At 45.0% G+C, this 20,127-nt stretch overlaps 1 protein-coding gene across 4 annotated transcripts in view; it reads left to right on the plus strand.

Moving 5' to 3' along the window:
• Positions 1-20,127, plus strand: part of TP53INP2 (tumor protein p53 inducible nuclear protein 2) — a 48,508-nt gene that overhangs the window by 19,338 nt on the left and 9,043 nt on the right. For all 4 annotated transcript variants that reach the window (XM_066625716.1, XM_066625718.1, XM_066625719.1 and 1 more), the window contains exon 2: positions 5,621-5,978. In XM_066625716.1, the coding sequence (XP_066481813.1) occupies positions 5,855-5,978 (124 nt within the window). In that variant the 5' untranslated portion in view covers positions 5,621-5,854. The remainder of the gene's footprint in view (positions 1-5,620; positions 5,979-20,127) is intronic.

Genomic DNA, 20,127 nt, shown 5'->3' on the forward strand with positions numbered 1-20,127 from the left:
GTTGAAATAACAGGGAGCTGTGCAAGACTGCATCTGAGCTCTTGTGAAAGTTATTTGAACTCAGCTGAGGCAAGAGGGCTTCCCAGGAAGTTGTGCTTACTGTAACATGATCATCTAAGATGTCATCCATGATCTGTAAACAAACTCAGCTGACTTTAACTCTTTCTTTTGTCCCACTCTGGGAGCATTTATTTGGAAGCAAAACTTCAGTTTCTTAAATGGAGCATACAATTGTGTAAATGTATGCCTCCTTTTTTCTCCATTCCCTTTAGTCCAGCAGCGGCGTTGTACCATTTCAGCCTTCTTTACCGAGATCGGTCATTTGGAGAAGGATGTTGTGAAAGGAGAACTGGCGAAATTTCTGTGCTGTGTTGCCAGGCACTTCATGATGAAATTCTGCAAACTTCTGCTGTCAACACCCCATATTGAGTTACTGATGGCTTTTAGTGCTTTTTAAATCCTTAGGCTCAATAAATGAAAAAGAAAACTAAGGAAAGAAGAAGAAACTATTTTAGAACCTCTACTTCAAAAGATTAATCAGGTAGAATAGGACTACAGGTGTGCATCACTAAATGACAGGGATACATTATTCTATCTCCATTGTTATGTGATTCGGGCATTAAGTGAACATTCAGCCGAATCTAGCATCTTTGTTGCGTAAACAGACACCCCCTGGCACTTGATGGCTGCACAGCCTACTGGAGACAGATTGTCTCTTCTTTGCATTAAAAGCCTCTTTGTTGTGTGAACAGATACTCTGCTGCAGGCTATGGGAGACCTGATTGCCTCATTTGTCATTTAAGAGCCTCTTTGTTGTGCTCTTACCACCATAATATATGCAGCCCATAGCTAACTAAGCTGAAGGTTGTTAAGCAATGCACACTTATACTTGAGAAATCCCATTCTAATCCTGGACCAACAGAATGTCTAGAATGTAGGATGATCAATAGACGTCTTCCAGATGCAGAATGTAGGCAATTCTGTGGTTGTCAACAGGAAAGCTCCCTCTGCCTTCCAGATTCTGGATGCATCATGATTGGCTACATTCCTTCTTTTGATATACAGCTACTAACCCCAGTGCTAATGACATGAAAGGAGCCAAATTCAGTGCGTAGTGCTACATTCAAGGAGCTGCCTTGCGCTTGGCGCAGGACAGTGAGGAGCGGGAAGGAACTAGTCCAATGGACAAGGATTTTCCTGCAGCTGTCATGAAGAGGACCACAACTTTGAAGAGGTTGTGATAAATGAAAACAGGCCCTCAGTGACAAAAAAGAAAGAAAAATTCCCTTGATTTTAGCCTTACACTTGTGCTCAAATCTCCCCCAATGAAATCAGTGAAGTTTAACCATGCTTAGCTTGGACTGGATTGGTTTTCAGGTACAAATGAGGAAGGCACCTGACATTTATGGCAAAGAGGTAGTGTCTAATGACAGATGGTGACAGCAGGGCCAGTGCTATCATTAGGCCAACTAGGCAGCTGCCTAGGGCACAGACTTCAGAGGGGCGCAGTACTGACTTTCCAGGGGCTGACTTTCTGTAGTTTTATACAGATTAGTTTTTTTTAAAACCCATATCAAAAATTCAACTGACAATTATATTCCATAGCCCTGTTGTATAAATTATCATATATTTTTCATTTTAGATAACTACCACAGCAGTGCTATGGAATATAATTAATTATAAAGTATTATAAAAATATTCTATTTCAGTTAACCTTGCCTAGGACACAAAGTAGCTTGGAACAGGCCCTGGGTTATAGCTCCATAACCTTCTGTCTTTCGTAATCAGACAGATTGTCCTCTTTTTTTTTTTTCCTTTTCTTATTTTGCAGACTGCATTTTCCACAAAGGCATTTTTATCAGAAGCTTTGATGCAGGAGTTGTCTCACTGCAGGTGGACAAGCCCATTCCAGGCTCCCCAATTCCTTCTGTACAAATCTGGATGAACTGGTATTTTTATGCCTTGTGCCTTTGCCATCTGTGTTGCTTACATTTCCTGTTCCCAGCTGTCTTGGTGCTATGCAACATGAATGTTACACAGCCCCCCCCCCCCCCCAATCTTCTTTTCAATGTCACTAATGTGACTGAATTTCAGGAGAGTGGTGCTGATTGGCTGAGGGACTGAAAATCCATCATTGTTGTCCTTACTAAGGGCACAGCTGAGCTTGTCTATGAAGGACACTGCTTAAGGCTGCAGCTGAGTGTGAATTATAGGGAACCTGACACATTCAGGTACTCTGTCCTGCTCCAATCACCGCCTCCTCCTTGTTGATTATCAAGCCTGATCAGTGGTTCTCTATATTCTGATTTGGATAACAGTCTGCTATTCTTTTGAGGGCCTCTGAACATATTACAGAGAACCAGGAAAGTGAAATCAACTTTATACACAGGTAGCACACCTAATCCTGTCCATGCTTACCATTTTTTTTAAATCAGATAACTCCTACACCTTTAAAAGGTACCCAAAAGACAGAAATGTAGAATATAAAGTATTTCCCTTTACTTTTACTGTATGCCAGGAAATGTGTCATTTGCAAAATTTATCTTGTTAAAAACACAAAAGCTCTCCCTGCTAGGGAAAATAAAAGGTTGGCTACTCACCACTGCTGCACTGTGATGGAAGCAATTGCCCTTTCTATTTTCTTCCATGCAATTATTTAAAGCCTGCATTGAATCTGGCAACCTTCAACTACCATCTGTTGGGAAATCTAGTCTGCCTTGATCTGAGACACTTAAGAAGGCCCAAATAAATTCAAGAACAGAAGACATTAACCACTCAGGAAGCAGCTCTTGCATATTAATAGTGCAATCCTGTGCTAGTTTACTTGAAAACAAATTCTGAATTGAGTGGGGCTTATTCCCAAGTCAGTGTGCCAAAGCCAGGGGAAGCATCAGAGTTCAACCAGGAAGGACACTGCCCCAGGGCTCATAACTATCAAAGGGTCCACCTGGCTAGAACCATCCTTGAACCCTAAGTGCCAGTGGCAGTGCCCAAAATGCCATTGGGGCAGGTGGGGGGCATAATGGGGTCACAGTCCAGGGCTTTGCCTGTCCTCCCAGCAGGCCCACACTCACACAGCCTCAAGCTGCTCTTACTTCCCTTAGAAGTCAGATCCGCTGAAGTCTACAGAGCTCATTTTTGAGGCAGCAAATGTAGGTCTGAGTTGTAAATTGTCCAGAGTCTACATGGTGACCCGGTGCCAGCTTATTCCTCTTGTGGGATATAAACCACCCTATCAGGCTTCTCCTGTGCTGTGTGTTACTGCTACCAGATTCACCCATTGGTGCCCGGGTATATATGTGTGTCTCTGGCATCATAATGGCTTCCAGTACAGCTCCCTACTTAGGTAATTGCTGCAACCCATCACTGTCATGCTCAGGTCCTAAAAGACAGTGAGCTAAAGGCTTTGGACAAGATGTGGGTCATTATGAAGCAGGACGAAGCGACCATCTGCCTTTGAGCCAAATCTTGCAATGGTTCTATGCAAATCCAATTGGACAGAGCCAGTGGGATGTGGAGATTAGGCCTTTTGTAGTCAGCAGAGGTGATGGGGGGAACCTGGGGAAAAAGGCATTCATTCAGTAGGATTTGGGGGCAAGTATTTTGAACAGATCTGAGAAAATAGCCTGGATGTATTTGTGTTCCATCCTGGTAAATCATATCCTACTAGCTGAGAGTTACAGTTTCTGGGCTCTCAAACCCAGGATCTCTCTGTGATGTTGTCTGTGTTACATTATCTGACTGGTAGAGAAACAAATGTTAATCATCTTGTCAGTATCCTTTACAACAGTGGTTTTCAGCTGCAGAGTTGCAGCTCACTGGTGTGCCATGAATGGTCTGCAGGTGTACCGTGGGACTTTGGGGAGGATCATTTATTAGCATGTATTTTCATATTCTGTGACCTTCCTAGAAAAAGATCATGAGCATGATTCAGACTGTAGTTAGTGAACCTTGAATAAATCTTACTGCTTGTTTTAATTGGTAAAATATGTCTTTGAAAAAGTGACTGTGTGCTTTGGCAATTTTAGCACCTTGTTAGTGTGCTGTGAGATGAAAAAGGTTGAAAATCACTGCTTTGTGGTCTGGAGAGAGGAAGGAATAGGTTCTCATGCAAAAATGTGTATTCTCATGAGCATGCAATGGCTCCATTTGACTTTGCAGGGGCTAGGTCTTAGTGAGGAATCTTCAGTGGCCTGCAGTGCTCTCCACATGACACACAGCTAATGTTAAATCAGTCTATAGGTGGTTTGTTGCATGTATAAGGAATGGTCTATGTAACTGGCCAAGAGGGTGGGTGCAGTGTAGTAGTTAGTGCATATCAGACCACAGAGACCAGGTTCAAATCCTCCCTCAGCTACAAAACTCACTACCTACTCTGGACCATCACACTCTCCCCCAGTATAACCTACCTTGCAGGGGTGTTGTAAGGATAAAAAAAGGGTCACCCATGTTGTGCAGACGTCTTTGGAGGAAGGGTGGTGGTGGAATTAATATAGTAGTGACTTTGCATGACTTGCAGATTTGGAGTTGTGTTCTCCCACTAGTTCGCTCCTAATTGGAAATATGTGTGCTCTAGGGTTAGATTCACTTGTTAAGTACTATGCAAGAAAGCTCATCATTCTGTAATGTGATCTGAAATACCTGTCTTGAGGAAACCTTCCTTTGATTTGTTCTGAAGACTAATATGGTATACTAAAATGTTGGTATGAAAACTTTCTTTCCTGTGAGAACAGTTCAACAATGAAACTAGTTGTCCTGGGAGGAATCTCACCTCTTGGAGTGTTTCAAGAAAAGAGTAGTTTGATCTGTATTAAGGAGCCTTAAGAGACTCTTCTCTGGATCATGAATTATGGAATGGGGGCCCTTAATGAAATTCATAAGCCCCAAACCCTTCCCTCCTTTCCCAGTATTAGTCAATCACAGCCCCCCTGTAGCCTTCTCAAAACAACAGCTGAAGAGGCTGTTACAAATACTAAGGGGGCCAGACCTCCTAAAATTGAGCTTCGATCAGGGAGCTGGGCTAAATGATCTGCATTGTGATTTGAGAAAGGGGCTCTTGAGAACATGGAGACACAATTGTCTGAGGCTGTGACGTAGTGGCAGAAAGACACAATGTGAACTCCCAATACGGCCATTTGCGCTTCTTTAGATTATTCCCATAAATATGCCCTGAGCCTGTGCTGAACAAATCCTCGGTGAGGCACGGGAGGAGTCATGCTGGGATTGTTTGCATATTGGTGAGGGAAGTAGGTTAACATTAATGAAAGCAAACAGGGCAATAGTATAGTTCATTGCCTGGGGCGCCACAGAAGAAGTGTGTGCATGTGCATGAGAGAGTACTCAACTTAGCCATTGACAAGGTGTTTATACAATAACCTTGCCATACAATAACCTTGTCAGTATGAAAAGCGGGAGGACCCAGCAGGCAACCCTGTGGAGAGATGGAGCTAAAGGCACTATTTGCTGAAGGCTGTATCAGGAAAATGACCGTGGCCGATTGAGATTACACTCCATGCAAGGGTTTCCTTTCTGCTCCTTTCTCCAGGCCATCTGAGTTCCTCGTGATTCAAAGAGTGTCTTCTTTTCCAAGGACCGAAATGAATTTCTCCTTTCTTTGCAGGCCTTTGCACTGAAGCCAAGTGAAGAACCTTATGATTGCACTATACATAACTCAACTCAGATAAGACTCTACTAGCAAACTAGCAGCTCCTGCCCTCTCGTAGGACTTGTCCATCAAGGTTTCCCAGCATTTGCTCTCCGCCAGCCACTCCAGCTCCACACCCTGCAGCCAGGCACTTACATACCCGTGTCTGTCCATCCGTCCTAAGCCCGCCTTGGAAACTATTCTGCAGAAATGTTCCAGCGCTTCACCAGCCTCTTCTTCAGTGACAGCAGCGTTCCTGAGGACCTTGAGTTGCCCAAGCCCTTTGTTGCGGAAGAGGAAGAGGAAGATGGTTGGCTCATTATTGACCTACCAGGTGAGAAAAATTTGAGGAAATGGTTGGAGTCCACCTAGAGACCCAGTTCTCACAGTGGAAGAATCACAGGGAGATGCTAATGGACACCCAGGCCCCCCCCCCCCAAAAAAATTTGGTATCCCCAACGTACCTGGCATAATAAATACTGTTGCTAAGGGCAGGGAAGTTTCAACACACTTCCCTTCCATTTGACCTGATCACTCTGTGGCTATAGAGCAGTGGCAGCTAGTGAGGGACAGGAAGGAGCTACCAGGTTGCTGAGCAGCTGTCCTCAGGCCGTTGCCAGCAGCGTGTGAGGTGGTGACAGAGGCAGGGGATGACAAGAAGTAGACCTGTGCAGGTAGATGCACAGCTGCTGGCTGTCTAGGATCTCTCCAAACCCTGCTCTTAATTCTGTATCCCAGCCTGCACTCTTCTTGACTATGAGGAAGCTTGTGAATGGTGATCCCTCCTCAACTTTCCATTTTGATATTTGTAGGTGGAATCGCATGTAGTGTGGTAAAATAATCTGCCAGAAGTCCTGGCTTTTGCCTCTGGCAAGTTATTTCACAACTAGAGATCTGGCAGGCTATTTTTTACAAGAGAGATCTTCTTAAGAGAATCCTTTGTAGAGGCCCCCATTCCCTTTTTACTAATCTCACAGCCCAATCCTATCCTCCAACACTATATGTGATGCAACTACGCTGATGGAGTACATGCTGCATCCAATAGTGTGTGTGGGAGGGTGATTAGAAGGCCAACAAGGGGTAAGTAATCTTATCCATTGGTAGGTATTCTGGTGGCCTATGGGTTTGCTTAGATCTACAACAGTTTGTAGCTGACATAGATCTGGGGAGAAGAAGGGTGTGGGGCAGACTGTAAAATCCGGAAGAGCTGTTCCGTGTGGTGCGAGGCCTCCTCCATCAGGCCCCTCCAGTAGACCAGGAGGAACACACGGTCAGCCGCTGTGACATGTTTGCACAACATTAGGCAGATAAAATCTATCCTATTCGTTGCAACTTGGATGCCACATTGACAATGTCCCCTTGGCAACTGCTTGTCCAGTGTTGTGGGATTCTTTTCAGCTTGTACAGCCTGAGGATGTGGACAGACTCCTTTGGAGTGTGAGGCCATCTGCCTGCCTACTTGACCCTTGCCCAGCTTGGCTGATAAGAGCTGCCTGGGGTGAACTGACTGAGTGGACAGGGAGGGTGGTCAACTCTTCCTTGATGGAGGGGACGTTGCCATGTGCTTTGAAACGGGTGGTGGTTCGCCCCCTCCTGAAGAAGCCCTCCCTGGATTCCACTGTGTTAGACAACTACCGGCCAGTCTCCAACATCCCGTTTCTGGGCAAGGTAATTGAGCGGGTGGTGGTGTCTCAACTCCAGAGGGTCTTGGATGAAGCGGATTATCTGGAACCTTTTCAGTCTGGTTTCAGGCCAGACTTTGGGACAGAAACTGCCTTGGTCGCCTTGGTGGATGACCTACACTGGGGACTGGACAGGGGGAGTGCGTCCCTGTTGGTCCTGCTGGACCTCTCAGCAGCTTTCGATACCATCGACCATGGTATCCTTCTGGACCAATTGGCCGAGTTGGGAGTTGGAGGCACTGTTTTGCGGTGGTTCCGCTCCTACTCGGAGGATTGGTCCCAGATGGTTGTGCTGGGGGATGCCTGTTCGACACCCTGGCCCTTGAGGTGCGGGGTGCCACAGGGTTCAATTCTGTCCCCCATGCTATTTAACATCTACATGAAACCGCTGGGAGAGGTCATCCAGGGGTTTGGAGTGGGGTGCCATCAATATGCCGATGACACCCAGCTCTATCTTTCCTTTCCTCCAGACTCCAGGGTGGTGGTTGAGGACCTGGAGCGCTGTCTGGAGGCAGTGAGGATCTGGATGGGGGCTAACAAAATGAAATTAAATCTGGATAAGACAGAGGCTCTCCTGGTTCAGAAATCCTCGATGCAGGTGCTGGACTATCGGCTTGCGCTGAATGGGGTTGCGCTCCCCCTGAAGGAGCAGGTCCGCAGCTTGGGGGTCCACCTGGACTCGCAGCTGCTCCTGGATTCCCAGGTGGCGGCTGTGGCTAGGGGGGCCTTCACTCAGCTTCGGCTGGTGCGCCAGCTGCGGCCATACTTGGATTGTGCAGACCTGGCCACGGTGATCCATGCCTCGGTGACATCGAGGTTAGATTATTGTAACGCGCTTTATGTGGGGCTGCCCCTGAAGACGGTTCGGAAACTGCAATTAGTGCAGAATGCGGCGGCCCGTGTAGTTACTGGAGGTAGGCGGTTTGACTCTGTCAGTCCGCTTCTCCAGTGGCTACATTGGCTGCCCATTCGTTTCTGGGCCCAATTCAAGGTGCTGGTTTTGACCTTTAAAGCCCTGTACTGCTCTGGGCCAGGGTATCTTAGAGATCGCCTACTTCCGTACAATCCGGCTCGTCCTCTTAGGTCATCAGATAAGGCCTTTTTACAAGTGCCGCCGCCTAGGGAGGTTCGTGGGGCAGCGACTAGAAATAGGACCTTCTCAGTAGTGGCACCAACATTATGGAACTCCCTTCCCCTTGACTTGAGAATGGCTCCCTCTCTTGAGACTTTTTGGCGAGGCCTGAAGACCCTTCTGTTTAAACAAACCTTCTGAGTTCTCAGCCTTTTAAACACCTTTTCAACATTTTTTAATTTTTTACAGGCCAGATTCTTTTATGACTTGCTGCTCTATGCTCCTTTTACCTTTTTACTACTTTTTATCTGACTACTGTTTTTATGATATGTGTTAATATGCTTTTATCTGTTTTTAAATTATGTTTTTAATCTGTTTTAACCTGTTGTAAGCCGCCTTGAGTCCTTTCGGGGAGAAAGGCGGGGTAAAAATAAAGTTATTATTATTATTATCTTGATGCAACTCACTGCTGCTGGGATTCACCCCCTCCTTCACTAGAACTGCCCCCTACCCTCCCCCTTCCCTACCCCAAAACTCCTCTGAACCTTCCACTCCATGCCACAACATGCCTTCCTCCATTGACTTGCCAGGGTAAGCAGGCCTCAGGCTCCTTGAGGTGCATGGAGCTGCCAACCAGTTCCACTGGTGGCTCTGAATCGACCAGCAGCAGCACACCATTTATGGCAACCCCACTGCATTTAGAGCAGCAGAAGTAGTCTTCTGATGTCATAGACAACCCATAGGATTGAACCAATACAATGCAATCCTAAGTATGTATACTCAGAAGTATGTCCTACTGAATTCAGTAGGACTTACTTCCAGATAAGTGTGTGTGTAGGATTGCAGCTTAAGAAATGTAGTCAGTATAGATGTACCACCAAACTTTTAGGGCATTTCCTCCCCCCCGTAGTATCCAACCCTCTCTTATTACTGATCCTGAAATAGTTCTGATTCTCAGATTTTGCTCTCTTTGCTTCAGTCCCAGCAGGCATGAATAGAGTTGATCTTTCATTTAAATCTGCCTTAAATCACCTAGCTCAGTATTGGTTCCTCAGATTTACAGTGACTCTCTAGGAGAGAGCCAATGTCAGATTACCATGGACCCTTGCCAAAGCTGGATGCAGGGCCCCCACCCCCGTTGAATTGGTGTCCCCATGGTTTACTGGGTGGGCAGGAGCATCTCCTCTGCTTAGCTGAGAGGATGGTGGCAACTGCCTGCTCCCTACTTGGAGGGCAAAGATAAAGAGGAGCATTGCGAAGGCTGTTGGCAGTGTCTCTTTCCCACTACTACCAGCCAGTGGGTTTTCTCTCCGGCAGCAAAGTCCACTGGCCTGTGGGAAGGGCAGGAAAAGAAGGAACTGAGTAAAGCATTTTGTCTTTCTTCCACCCTCCCCATAAATCATCAGGAGCATCATCTAGAATCCCTGTGCTGGTGCAGGGGTCCCTGGAGGATGCTCCCATTTGCAGACCGCAGCAAGGCCCAATGGCGAAGGCAGTGGCAGCACAAATCTGTCAGCCAACTCATGCCTACTGCCTTCATAAATGGGTTGGTTGGTTCCTGGGTGAGAGCGGGGATCCTCAGGTGGGTGTGGGTGGGCATGGGCCATCAACCCCAATCCCAACTTGGCCCACCCCTGATGGCCTTGCTCCATGGTCCTGGGTGGAAGTCTTTCCTTTGCACCTATCTGAGAATCTTAACAAAAGATACCGACTGAATTTTAGACCTTCGGCATGAAATCTATGGCTTTCCTTAGTACTGTCTTTTATTGACTGCGCAATATAAATTTCCCACTATTCAGAATGATACCTTTGGGTCTTCACTCTGCCTGAACTGATCTGCATAGTCCTTATCTGAGACTAAAGCTATCTATGCATTCCACACAGTCCAAGACATGAAATTGTCTCATGCCACCTTGTCCCTCTTTTTTTCTGTTACTAACAGCACAATCCTTCTTGTGCTGGCAGGCCAGGAGGCTTGCACTGTATCCAGCATGAGATAGGGCACTAAAGCGACTCAGCCGGAGGTAAGGGGAAACTCTTCCCCTTACTCCTGGGTAAGCCACTGCAGCCGCTATGGATCTCCTTGGACTTGTGCCACCTCCTGAGGTGGCACAAGTCTGAGGAGAGCGGAGTGGCTTGCAGCTGCTCTGCGCTACTCAGGAGTGGGGGTTAGGATCCAGCATAATAGCTGGATTCCAGCCCCGCCTCCTACTTCCACCCCCCCATCTGCCCCCCCGGGACTCCCTCTGCCCAACCTTCCCCAGCCCCAGAACGCCTCCCTTCTGCCTCCTCGATGCCCCCTTCCTGCCCACCCCAGAGCCTTGCATTGGCTGAACTCAGCCAATGCAAGGCTCGCTCTGCAAGCCGCCATGGAGGCTGGATGCAGCTTCCGTGTCCAGCACACCTCCATGCACTCCAGGAGGCTTGCTCCTGAGGTGGTGCTTTACGGCATGTTTGCAACCCTCCTAGGCTGGCACAAGGGAGTACGCAAGGTGTGGATTATGCCCTAATGCACCAAATTGGAAGATGGAGAAATCCAAGTGCAGGAGTGTCACCCTTTATAGCGTTCTCCAATATTCAGATCAGCTTCTGAGACAGACAGCAAAGAACACTGCTGGTGTTAGGTTTGGCTTGCTAAATAGTCTTGGTTTTGCCCGATGTTAAAGGCGCTGCTGAGCCTGCAAAAGGAACAGAGAAGTCTACTTTTCTTGCAAGATCAGGCATTACTGAAAGTTGCTCAGAGAGAGAGAGAGAGAGATGCATGTATGCACACTTCCTGAGATGAGATGAGGACATCATCTGGTTGACCACAGCTGGACTACATGGACCTTTGTCATGATCCAGCAAGGCAATTCTTATTTATGTTCATTTGTTTGTACCACCTGGTATGGGAGCTCCTTCTATACCATCTGGAAAATGAAGCAACATGTAGCTACTGCACCATGTTATACGACTGCCTCTGAATAAAAACTATAAAACACAACCACCTCTACATCCATCTAGTTCACCAGTCTGTAGCTTGCAGGTAGTGAGAACTCAGGCTTTCCTTCGCCTGCCCAAGTGATGCTGCCCGTCCTTCCTTCCCAGCTATCTGGGACTTGGATTCGTGGAACAGCAGTCAGGGGAAAGAAGCAGGCATTTGGGCACTGCTTAGTGCCCTCAGGCTAGTCATAGAAAACAAACATCAGCTTTCTCCTTAGTTACCTATTCCTGACTTTTCTGTTCCCAACTTAAAATATCTTTCTGCCTGAGTGTCCAATCCTTTCTGTATGTCTAAAATGGAAGTAGTGAGTTCAAAGTTGGCTGCCAAGTGCAGCCAATCAGATCTGCCTCCCCAGGCAGTTCCTGCCATACCCATGGAGCTGACCTTGGTTGGCAAGTTAGTGACCTTCTCACTCAGCATTGAACTATTGCAACAGTGCTGCCTTAGCTAGAAGGAGGCTTGGCTTGTTTTGCTGTCAAGTTTGGGTTCCCCTCTCCAAGATCCAGCTGTGCCATCACTTCTAATCCATACTAGCACTGCCACCTTGGTCCTCGGACTGAATTCTTTTTAGAAGTGAAGAGTATTCCATTAATTACATATATTAAATCAAAGTAGATGTAAATGAAAACTTGGAACACAAATATTGTGAAAATTAAAGTGGTATTAAGATAACTAAAAGGGCTATTCCTTAAAAGAGAAATTATATAAAATAATTTATAGATGGTATTTAATTCCAGAGAAAATAGTAAAAATGTACCCTGGGTCATCAAACAAATGTTGGATAAGTAAAGAATTGAGGGAATTTTTTATTATATGTGGTGGATATGCAAAAAAGCAAAGAAATATTGGAAAATGATATATAAACTGTTACAAGAGATATTGAAGTGTGTATTACCATTTAAACTGGAAACATTCCTCTTAAATACGACATCAGAAACTAAGAATTGGATAAGAAATATTTTATTTTAAATATTAGTTTAGTGGCAAGAAGAGCGTATAAGTAAAAATTTGAAGCCTTTTTATGATTGGATAGATAATTTTAGATAAAAAATATTGATTGTTTAGTTAAATTATTAATCAGTAGATTAACAAATATGATAATTTTTGTATTGATGAACAATTTCATTTTTAGACATTATCTTTTTTTTGGACTAATGTATGTTGTAATCGATGGCCAATACCCTCATGTGTAACCTGTGTAGTCCCAGCCCTAAGTCTAACCGATTTTCCTTACCTGTACCTGTAATAAATAAATAAACTCCAAAAAAAAAAAAAAAAGATTGGGGCAATGTTTAAATCCCCTCTTCCCTCAGACAATGGTGATTGTCCCCTGGCCTGGATTTGGGACCCTCAGGTATTTTTTTCACCTGCCCACTGCCTGCCCACCCTCACGCATGCACATACACACACATACATATGCATATACAGAGAAACATGTGAAACCAAGTGTGGCCCTTCCTCGGAGCCTTAGTTGGAAGGCTTGTGCTCTCAAGTCAGTTTCACAGGCAAGCCAGAGAACTCTTACATCTTATGAATTGATTTCTGCCTTTTCTTTGCCTTTCTGGCAGAAGTTGGATGACTCAGCCATTTGCAATTACAACCTGTGGTCCTTCTGCTTGCAAATTAAGCAGAGAGCCCAAGTAAACAAGCTTTAGTGTAGCACAGATGTACTCCCTTTCTCTTCCTGCTGCCAATCTTTTGCCACTGTAGCTTCCTTAAAAAAAGAAGACAGGCTCATACTTGGGTGATAAATGTTGTTATGAGCTTGTGCCTCACTTCTTTGAGTGGTGAGAAGTTCCCGGAGTGGTAGCACAACCCATGTTAAAGCATCCTTTGGAGAAGAAATCACTGGAGGCTTACAGTGCTTTGTTATATTTGCTTTATTTACAAATATATGAGTTTGAGCATTGGATGGAGTAGGGCGCATTGGCTCCTGCAAGCAACATCAGTTATGTGTGTCTTCTAAGCATATCCGCAGCTGCTAGCTGCCAATTCTTTCTCTTGGCTTCAATTTCAGTCTCTCCCAGATCAAATCCTAACTCTGTTCTAGAGCCTGTTCTAGAGGCTATGAGTGACGGATACAGCTTTGGTTTTCACTCACTTCCAAGAGGAGGAGGAGGAATCATTTTATACCTTAGTGCCTCCTCTCAGGAAGATGACAATGATGATGATTCTTCACATTTTTATACCACTCTTCCTCCAAGGGTGATATACATGGCTGTTTTCCCACTTTGTCCTCCCAACAACCCTGTAAGGTAGGTGAGTCTAAGTGACTAGCCAAATGTCACCCAGGAAGCTTCATGGCTGAGCAGGGATTTGAATCTGCATCTTCTAGGTCCAAGTTCAACTCCAGAACCACAACACCATCCTTGCTCTTATGTACAGGAGAGTCTTGATGGAATTTCTCATTCAAGAAATTCCTTGATCCATTAATATTTGTTTAACAATAGCTGTCAGGGCTTTTGGCAGTCATCAGGATTATCAGCTCATGTGCTGAATTCTCAGCTTAACTCAATAGAAATTGGTCAACAAAAAGAGCTGACCAGTGGAAACATGGCCAGTTAACAGCAGTTGATTCAATATTGTAAGAACTCCCAACATTTCTTGAACCTATAATAGTAGGTAGAATAAGTCTGCCCCAGTCTGCCCTGGTTGACTAGCAGCTGATCCAAAAGAGAAAATAAATCAGACAGGTGAGCAAAGAAATTATAGGAGAAAAGTGTGCAAGGCTTTCTCAATACCAAAACACCCCCAAATACAAAAACAGGTTAAATGATTCCTCCTCTTCTTACTTCAGTTTCTTCTTCAGAGCATCATAAATCACACAAGGCAACCTTAAATAAGTGTCACAAGTAGAAACAACTATAAATCAGCTCAGAGATCCTGTCTTTGGATTGCTTCTGTGCTCCTTTGAGATCTCCTCTACCAGTGCAGTATCTTCTGTTTCAGTGACCACAATTGGGGAACCTCTTACAGAATCACATTTTCTGCCTCTGGTTCCTTCTTTCTTGCTGGCTGCTCATACAAACAAGTCAACATTTTCCCAGCCTTATCCACCTATCCCCAGTCCCTTTACTTGGCCATCCCTAAGATGATGAGTTTAACATGTTTCAAGATGAGGCTTTATGAATCCCATTTCAACAGCATAGCAGTATCACAGAAAAATCCACTTACTGAAAAAAGAATTAAAAAAATACGTAAAATCCATACTAACATCAAATAAAACAAATTAACAACAGCAAATAAAAGCAGCAGATAAAAATCAAAGGGTCTTAAATAACACTAAGGCTGCAATCCTAACCACACTTTCCTGAGAGTAAGCCCCATTGAACGAAGTAGGACTTACTTCTGAGTAGACCCGATTAGGATTGTGTCCTAAAAGTCCAGGATGACAGTATCACTCAATGCCTAAAAAATAACAATGGTAAATGGAAAGAAGAATATCAAGCCCCTGTAACTGCTGTGGTGTCCAACAACTGTGGGTGTCTGGGCCAATAAAAGCGGGGGGGGGGGGGTTTGCAGGTAATGTGTTAATAGCAGTGCTAGATCATCTGTCAATTAAAGCAACAATAATCTGGGGCCTTGCAGAATAGTTTTCCAGAGTATGTGAACTTAGTCAGTTGGTCTTTCCATCTGCTTATCATATACATAGAACTGCAGCCCTATGAGTAAAGCACACAAGCCTTCTGCCTCTTGATGACCTTTTAGGCCTTTGCAGTCATTCCTTCTGGGCTGAGTGAATGGTGTGTGGGAGGGGCTCCTCCTCCAACCTGCAGGTACTCATGAGAACATCGGCAGGGACCCTCTGTGTGTTCAGCTGTACATGCAGAGGGCTCTCCACAGACACTCTAATGAATGTGCGCAGGCCAGGGGTGGAGCTTTCTCTGATGATGTGTAGACCATTCTACATGGAATGACTGAAAGGGGCTTTTGTGCTCCCCATTCCTGACCAGTTATTTCTGAGCTGCATTGTCAGAAACCCAGGCTCAGCCCAAGGCCTGTTTTTTCCTGGCTCCACCCAGCCTGCAGAACACAAACTCATATCAAAGCAAAAACATTAACTTGGAAAACCACAAGTAGACATCCTGCTTGGCAGGACCAGCCCAAGACCTCCAACGCCAGAGGGGACATGCCAGATGCTGTCAGCATCTCTGCTCCTCCCACTCTGCAATGCTCCAGCTCATCATTTCCTCCACATTTCCTCCTCTCAGTCCCCCTCTTTCTTTTCCAGTCCAGGGAGTGCAAGGAGAAACCGTGAAGGCAAGTAGGTGGACAGAGATGGACGCCTCTTCCCATCTGCTGCCTGAGGCAAACACTTCAGTTAGCCTCATGGATTTGCTCTTGCTTGGTGACAAAAGCCACAACGGTCATTTCCGCTCCACTTCCAGTCCCCACCTTCACTGAATGGTGAAACTTGTTGCAGAGAGAGAGAGGGAGGGAGGAAAATAGGCTGGTGGGCATCTTATGAGATGGTGCACATGAGAAGGTGGGGAAGCTACATAAACTTACAAGAACATAAGAAGAGCCTGCTGGATCAGGCCAAAGACCCATCTAGTCCAGCTTCCTGTATCTCACAGTGGCCCACCAGATGCCTCTGGGAGCACACAAGACAACAAGATACCTGCATCCTGTTGCCACTCCTTTGCACCTAGCATTCTTACATAGCCCGTTTCTAAAATCAGGAGGTTCCACATACCCATAACGGTTTGTAACCTGTGATGTAACTTTCTTCTGGAAATCTGTCCAGTCTCCTTTTAAAAGCATCTAAGCCAGATGCCATCACCACATCCTGTGGCAAGGGGTTCTACAAGCTAATCACACGCTGGGTAAAGAAATATTTTCTTTAGGCAATAGGCAAGGATGAATTCAGACCAGGGTTCAATCTGTGTCAGGGTCTTAACCAAGGGCCTGTTTTCAAAGAACAGGAATCAGGTATGAGAAATGCTAGAAGTGTTGGGGAACAGCAAAAGTGAGTAGTATTCAGTTTTGTACTGCAGTTTTGTACTACTGTAGTAGTATTGAGGGAGCATTTAGTTCTTTGAAGTGAAATTGTATGTGGGCCCTTTAATGGTCATTGTAAAGGGTGTGTCTTTTGCTGATTCCTCTGTGTATATATAGCTTCCTGTTTGCTGACTTTTCCATTACAGAAGAGTGTATCTTAGTCTCTGTTTTTATCATACCTGCATGTAGCCAGGCGCAGCTATTTAGGGCTCCTGGTTTTTCCAGTGTTAAGAATCTTGATGTGAGTAAAGTATCTGTGTGAGCTTGCACAGATTGTAAGTAAACTCCTTTTCAGTGTTAATCTTTGGCCTGAGGGTTTTTTTTATTTTTGTGCCTTTGCTTGCAAGCAGCCTGGGTAGAAGAGCAATCTTTGCCTTAATGCAGGAGTGCCCAAACCCCAGCCCTGGGGCCACTTGCGGCCCTCGAGGACTCCCAATGCTGCCCTCAAGGAGTCCCCAGTCTCCAATGAGCCTCTGGCCCTCCGGAGACTTGTTGGAGCCCACACTGGCCCGACGCAATTGCTCTCAGCTTGAGGGAGACTGTTTGACCTCTTGAGTGAGCTGTGGGATGAGGGCTCCCTCCACTGTTTGCTGTTTCATGTTTGCCCCTGTCTTAATGCAACAAGAGTGCCTCTGACCATGTGCAGAATTGCCTTTCCATCACCACCAGGCAATCACAGCACACTAGGGATTATGGGAGAAAAGTTTCTAAAGCAGGGGTTGGAAAGAAGCTTTGGTCAGTGATAAAACCTTTGCTTTGCATGCAGACAGTCCCAGAATTTGAACCTGGCAACCCCAGCTTGAAACCCTGGAGAGTCGGCCATTGCCAGTAAATGTTCTGAGCTAGATGGACCAACAGTCTGACTCAGTCTAAAGCACCTTCGTATGACGCATTGTTTATACTTGACTGAAACCCATCATGACACCTCTTTAAAACAGAAGTAATGAGGCAATGGTTCAGAAACCTGGACAAAATCAGAGTCAAGTTTCTCTCCATCGGCAGTCCTGTGCATACCTATCTGGGAGTAAGTCCCATTGAACACAGGGGAACTTACTTCCAAGTAAACATGCACAGGAGTGCACTCTTGGGCATGTCACTGCTTGGAGGATGTTCTCCCATCTTCTTAATTGCTTTGTGGCACTCTTTCAGTTAGCCCACAATGTTTGTAACATTTGAACACATAAGAAAGCAGGGAAGGTGCCCAGCATTGGTGAGACTGGTGGACACATCTGGAAAGTTTTTTAAAGAAGGCACACTCACTTGTCTAAGTCATAGACAGTTCTTTAATAATAGCACAAGAATTCAACTTTTTTTCCTTCTCTGCCTTCCTTTTTTTTAAAAAAAAAAAACAACAACAAAAACCTTGAAACTGGTTTTTCAAGGTTCCAGTCTTGCCTGTTGATATTTTGGTCTCTGTATCCTTCCTGCTACACACCCTGCCAAGAATCTGCAAGGAGTGACTCTGTTTACTTAAAAAACAAAACCAAAAAGACACACCCCTTCTTTCTTCCTGTCAGTCAGAGATCTCATTATTTCTTGGGAGTGGCATGACCAAAACCTAACCAAGACCTTTCCTGAGCTTCTGCCTTCAGAACTATATCTGTGGTGATGAGCCCCTGCATTCCAGATTAACTAGCCAAGACTCAGAGGGGCAATTTCTGGTACCAGCGAGATGCCTGGTAAACACTGTTGCCAGATGTGAGAATGAAGGACTTTCATTTCTGCTGAAACTGCTAGTATCCCCGCTTGGTGTGAGGGGCACAGATGTAATTTGGCTACTTGAAATTTTTCCACAGCAGAGCTAATAGTTCCTTTGGGGGCAGTTTAGATCAGAAAAATAGCAAAGGGGGAGCATGGACCTCCTTTCTCAGATGCCTTCCTAAACCAAACACATACACACTCACAGCTGCCTTTGTTTTTGAAAAAACCGAACACTCACAGGTCTCCTGCATGATGTTGCTTTGGCTCTCATTGTAGCACTCTTGGACAGCATCTCTCCACAGCTAATAATAGTGCCATATCCAGTGACCTGGAGAATGATACCTGCCATAGAGAGTTTAATTGGGGTCTGCATAAACTCTTTGGAAATATATGTCTCATATTTTCAGAGATGTGCCAGGCCAGCTAGAATGACCCTTGAGCTTCACCTCATGAACTTCCAAACCAACAAATCAACACAATGGAAGAAAACAATGGCACAGTATACACAGAAACTTTCTTGCCTGAGCTCTGTAAAAAATAACATGCACCCAGAGCATGTATGTACATAAAATGTTGCTGCAAAGGAGCAAAACAAAACAGCTCTTTGCCCCAAGAAGCATACAATCTAGTTTTCATCAGTGGAGGAAACAGACATGAGAAGGAAGGAAGGAAGGAAGAGTGGGTGGGTAAAGCAGTCAATGACAGTTTTACAGGGGGTGGATATGTGCAAATATGTTCATGTATACAAATATGGTCTTGGCTATCTTCCATACAATTGATAGTGTATACACAACAGAGGATTTGTAGGTTGTTTCATTTATGTCATTGACTGCTTATTGGGTTTCCAGGCAGTCACTGTTGAGTCACTTCATTGCCCAGCAGAGGTAAAATGGAGATTTTAAATGCAATTTCAATCAGAGCTGCCTCCTGCAAATGGATTGTTGGAGCTGATATTACCCTAAAGAAAATATCCACCTCTCATAATTCAGGGAATACAATTTGTGATGCATTTCACTAATAATCCCATAAAAAAAGTGTGAACCTCTTAACCTGAAAATGGATGCTTTCCTGCCACCTAAAACACGTACGTTATTTCTCCATTTAGATACCATGCATATCTATATAATGAATATATTTCAGCTCTCAGATATTGTTATTGAATTTCAAAGTTCAAACTACTAGCAAAGTTTATAGATCTGATACTCAGATTCTTAACTGATCCTTGTGTAGTCTTGATGAACATTTGAGGCACATCAACAGATGGGTAAAGTCTGTGATGCAGCCTGGACTCAGCCTGTCTCTGTGTTGCAAGAAAGTCTGAGGCTGCAATCCTATATACACTTACCTGTGAGTAGGTCCCATTGAATTTAATAGGGCTTACTTCTGAGTAGATACATGAATTGCACTCTGAGACTGAAATCTTATTCACAATTTTCTGAGAGTAAGTCCCATTGAACTCATTTGGACTTGCTTCAGAGTACACATGCATAGGATTGTGCTGTTAGTATGGCGTCATTATAATGACTGGGAAGAGTGAATGGGGTCATCCCACGACACTGTGTTCCTGTTTGAACTAGAGAACATTATGTCATGCTACTGTTCCTCCTGTGATAGCACCAAAGGCGCATATGTGGCTTAAGAAAACAGAAGAGATATATTTAGCAGATATGCTCCATAGGGATAAACCAAACAAACTACTGGAGGATATAGACATGATGTTTTGACAACCTCTTTCCAACTTAGCTATGGAATGTCTCTTAAATGGAGAGAGATTTAATTCTGTAATGCATGTTGACACAGAAGCTAGCTTCCATTGCAGGAGCATAAATGGAACATTTCCTTATGAGACTAAGGGTGCAATCCTAACCCCTTATGTCAGTGCTTTCCAGCACTGGCATAGCGATGCCAATGGGACATATGCTGCTTCCTGTTGGAGTTAGTACAACTCCGTCTGCTTCCACAGGTGGCAGGATACTGTCCACTGAAAGGGTTAAGCCATAGCCCAGTGACCCTACCTGTCCCCTTTGCCTGACCTATGTGGGGG

The sequence above is a fragment of the Tiliqua scincoides genome, chromosome 4 (assembly GCF_035046505.1).
Source record: "Tiliqua scincoides isolate rTilSci1 chromosome 4, rTilSci1.hap2, whole genome shotgun sequence".
Classification (NCBI taxonomy): Eukaryota; Metazoa; Chordata; class Lepidosauria; order Squamata; family Scincidae; genus Tiliqua; species Tiliqua scincoides.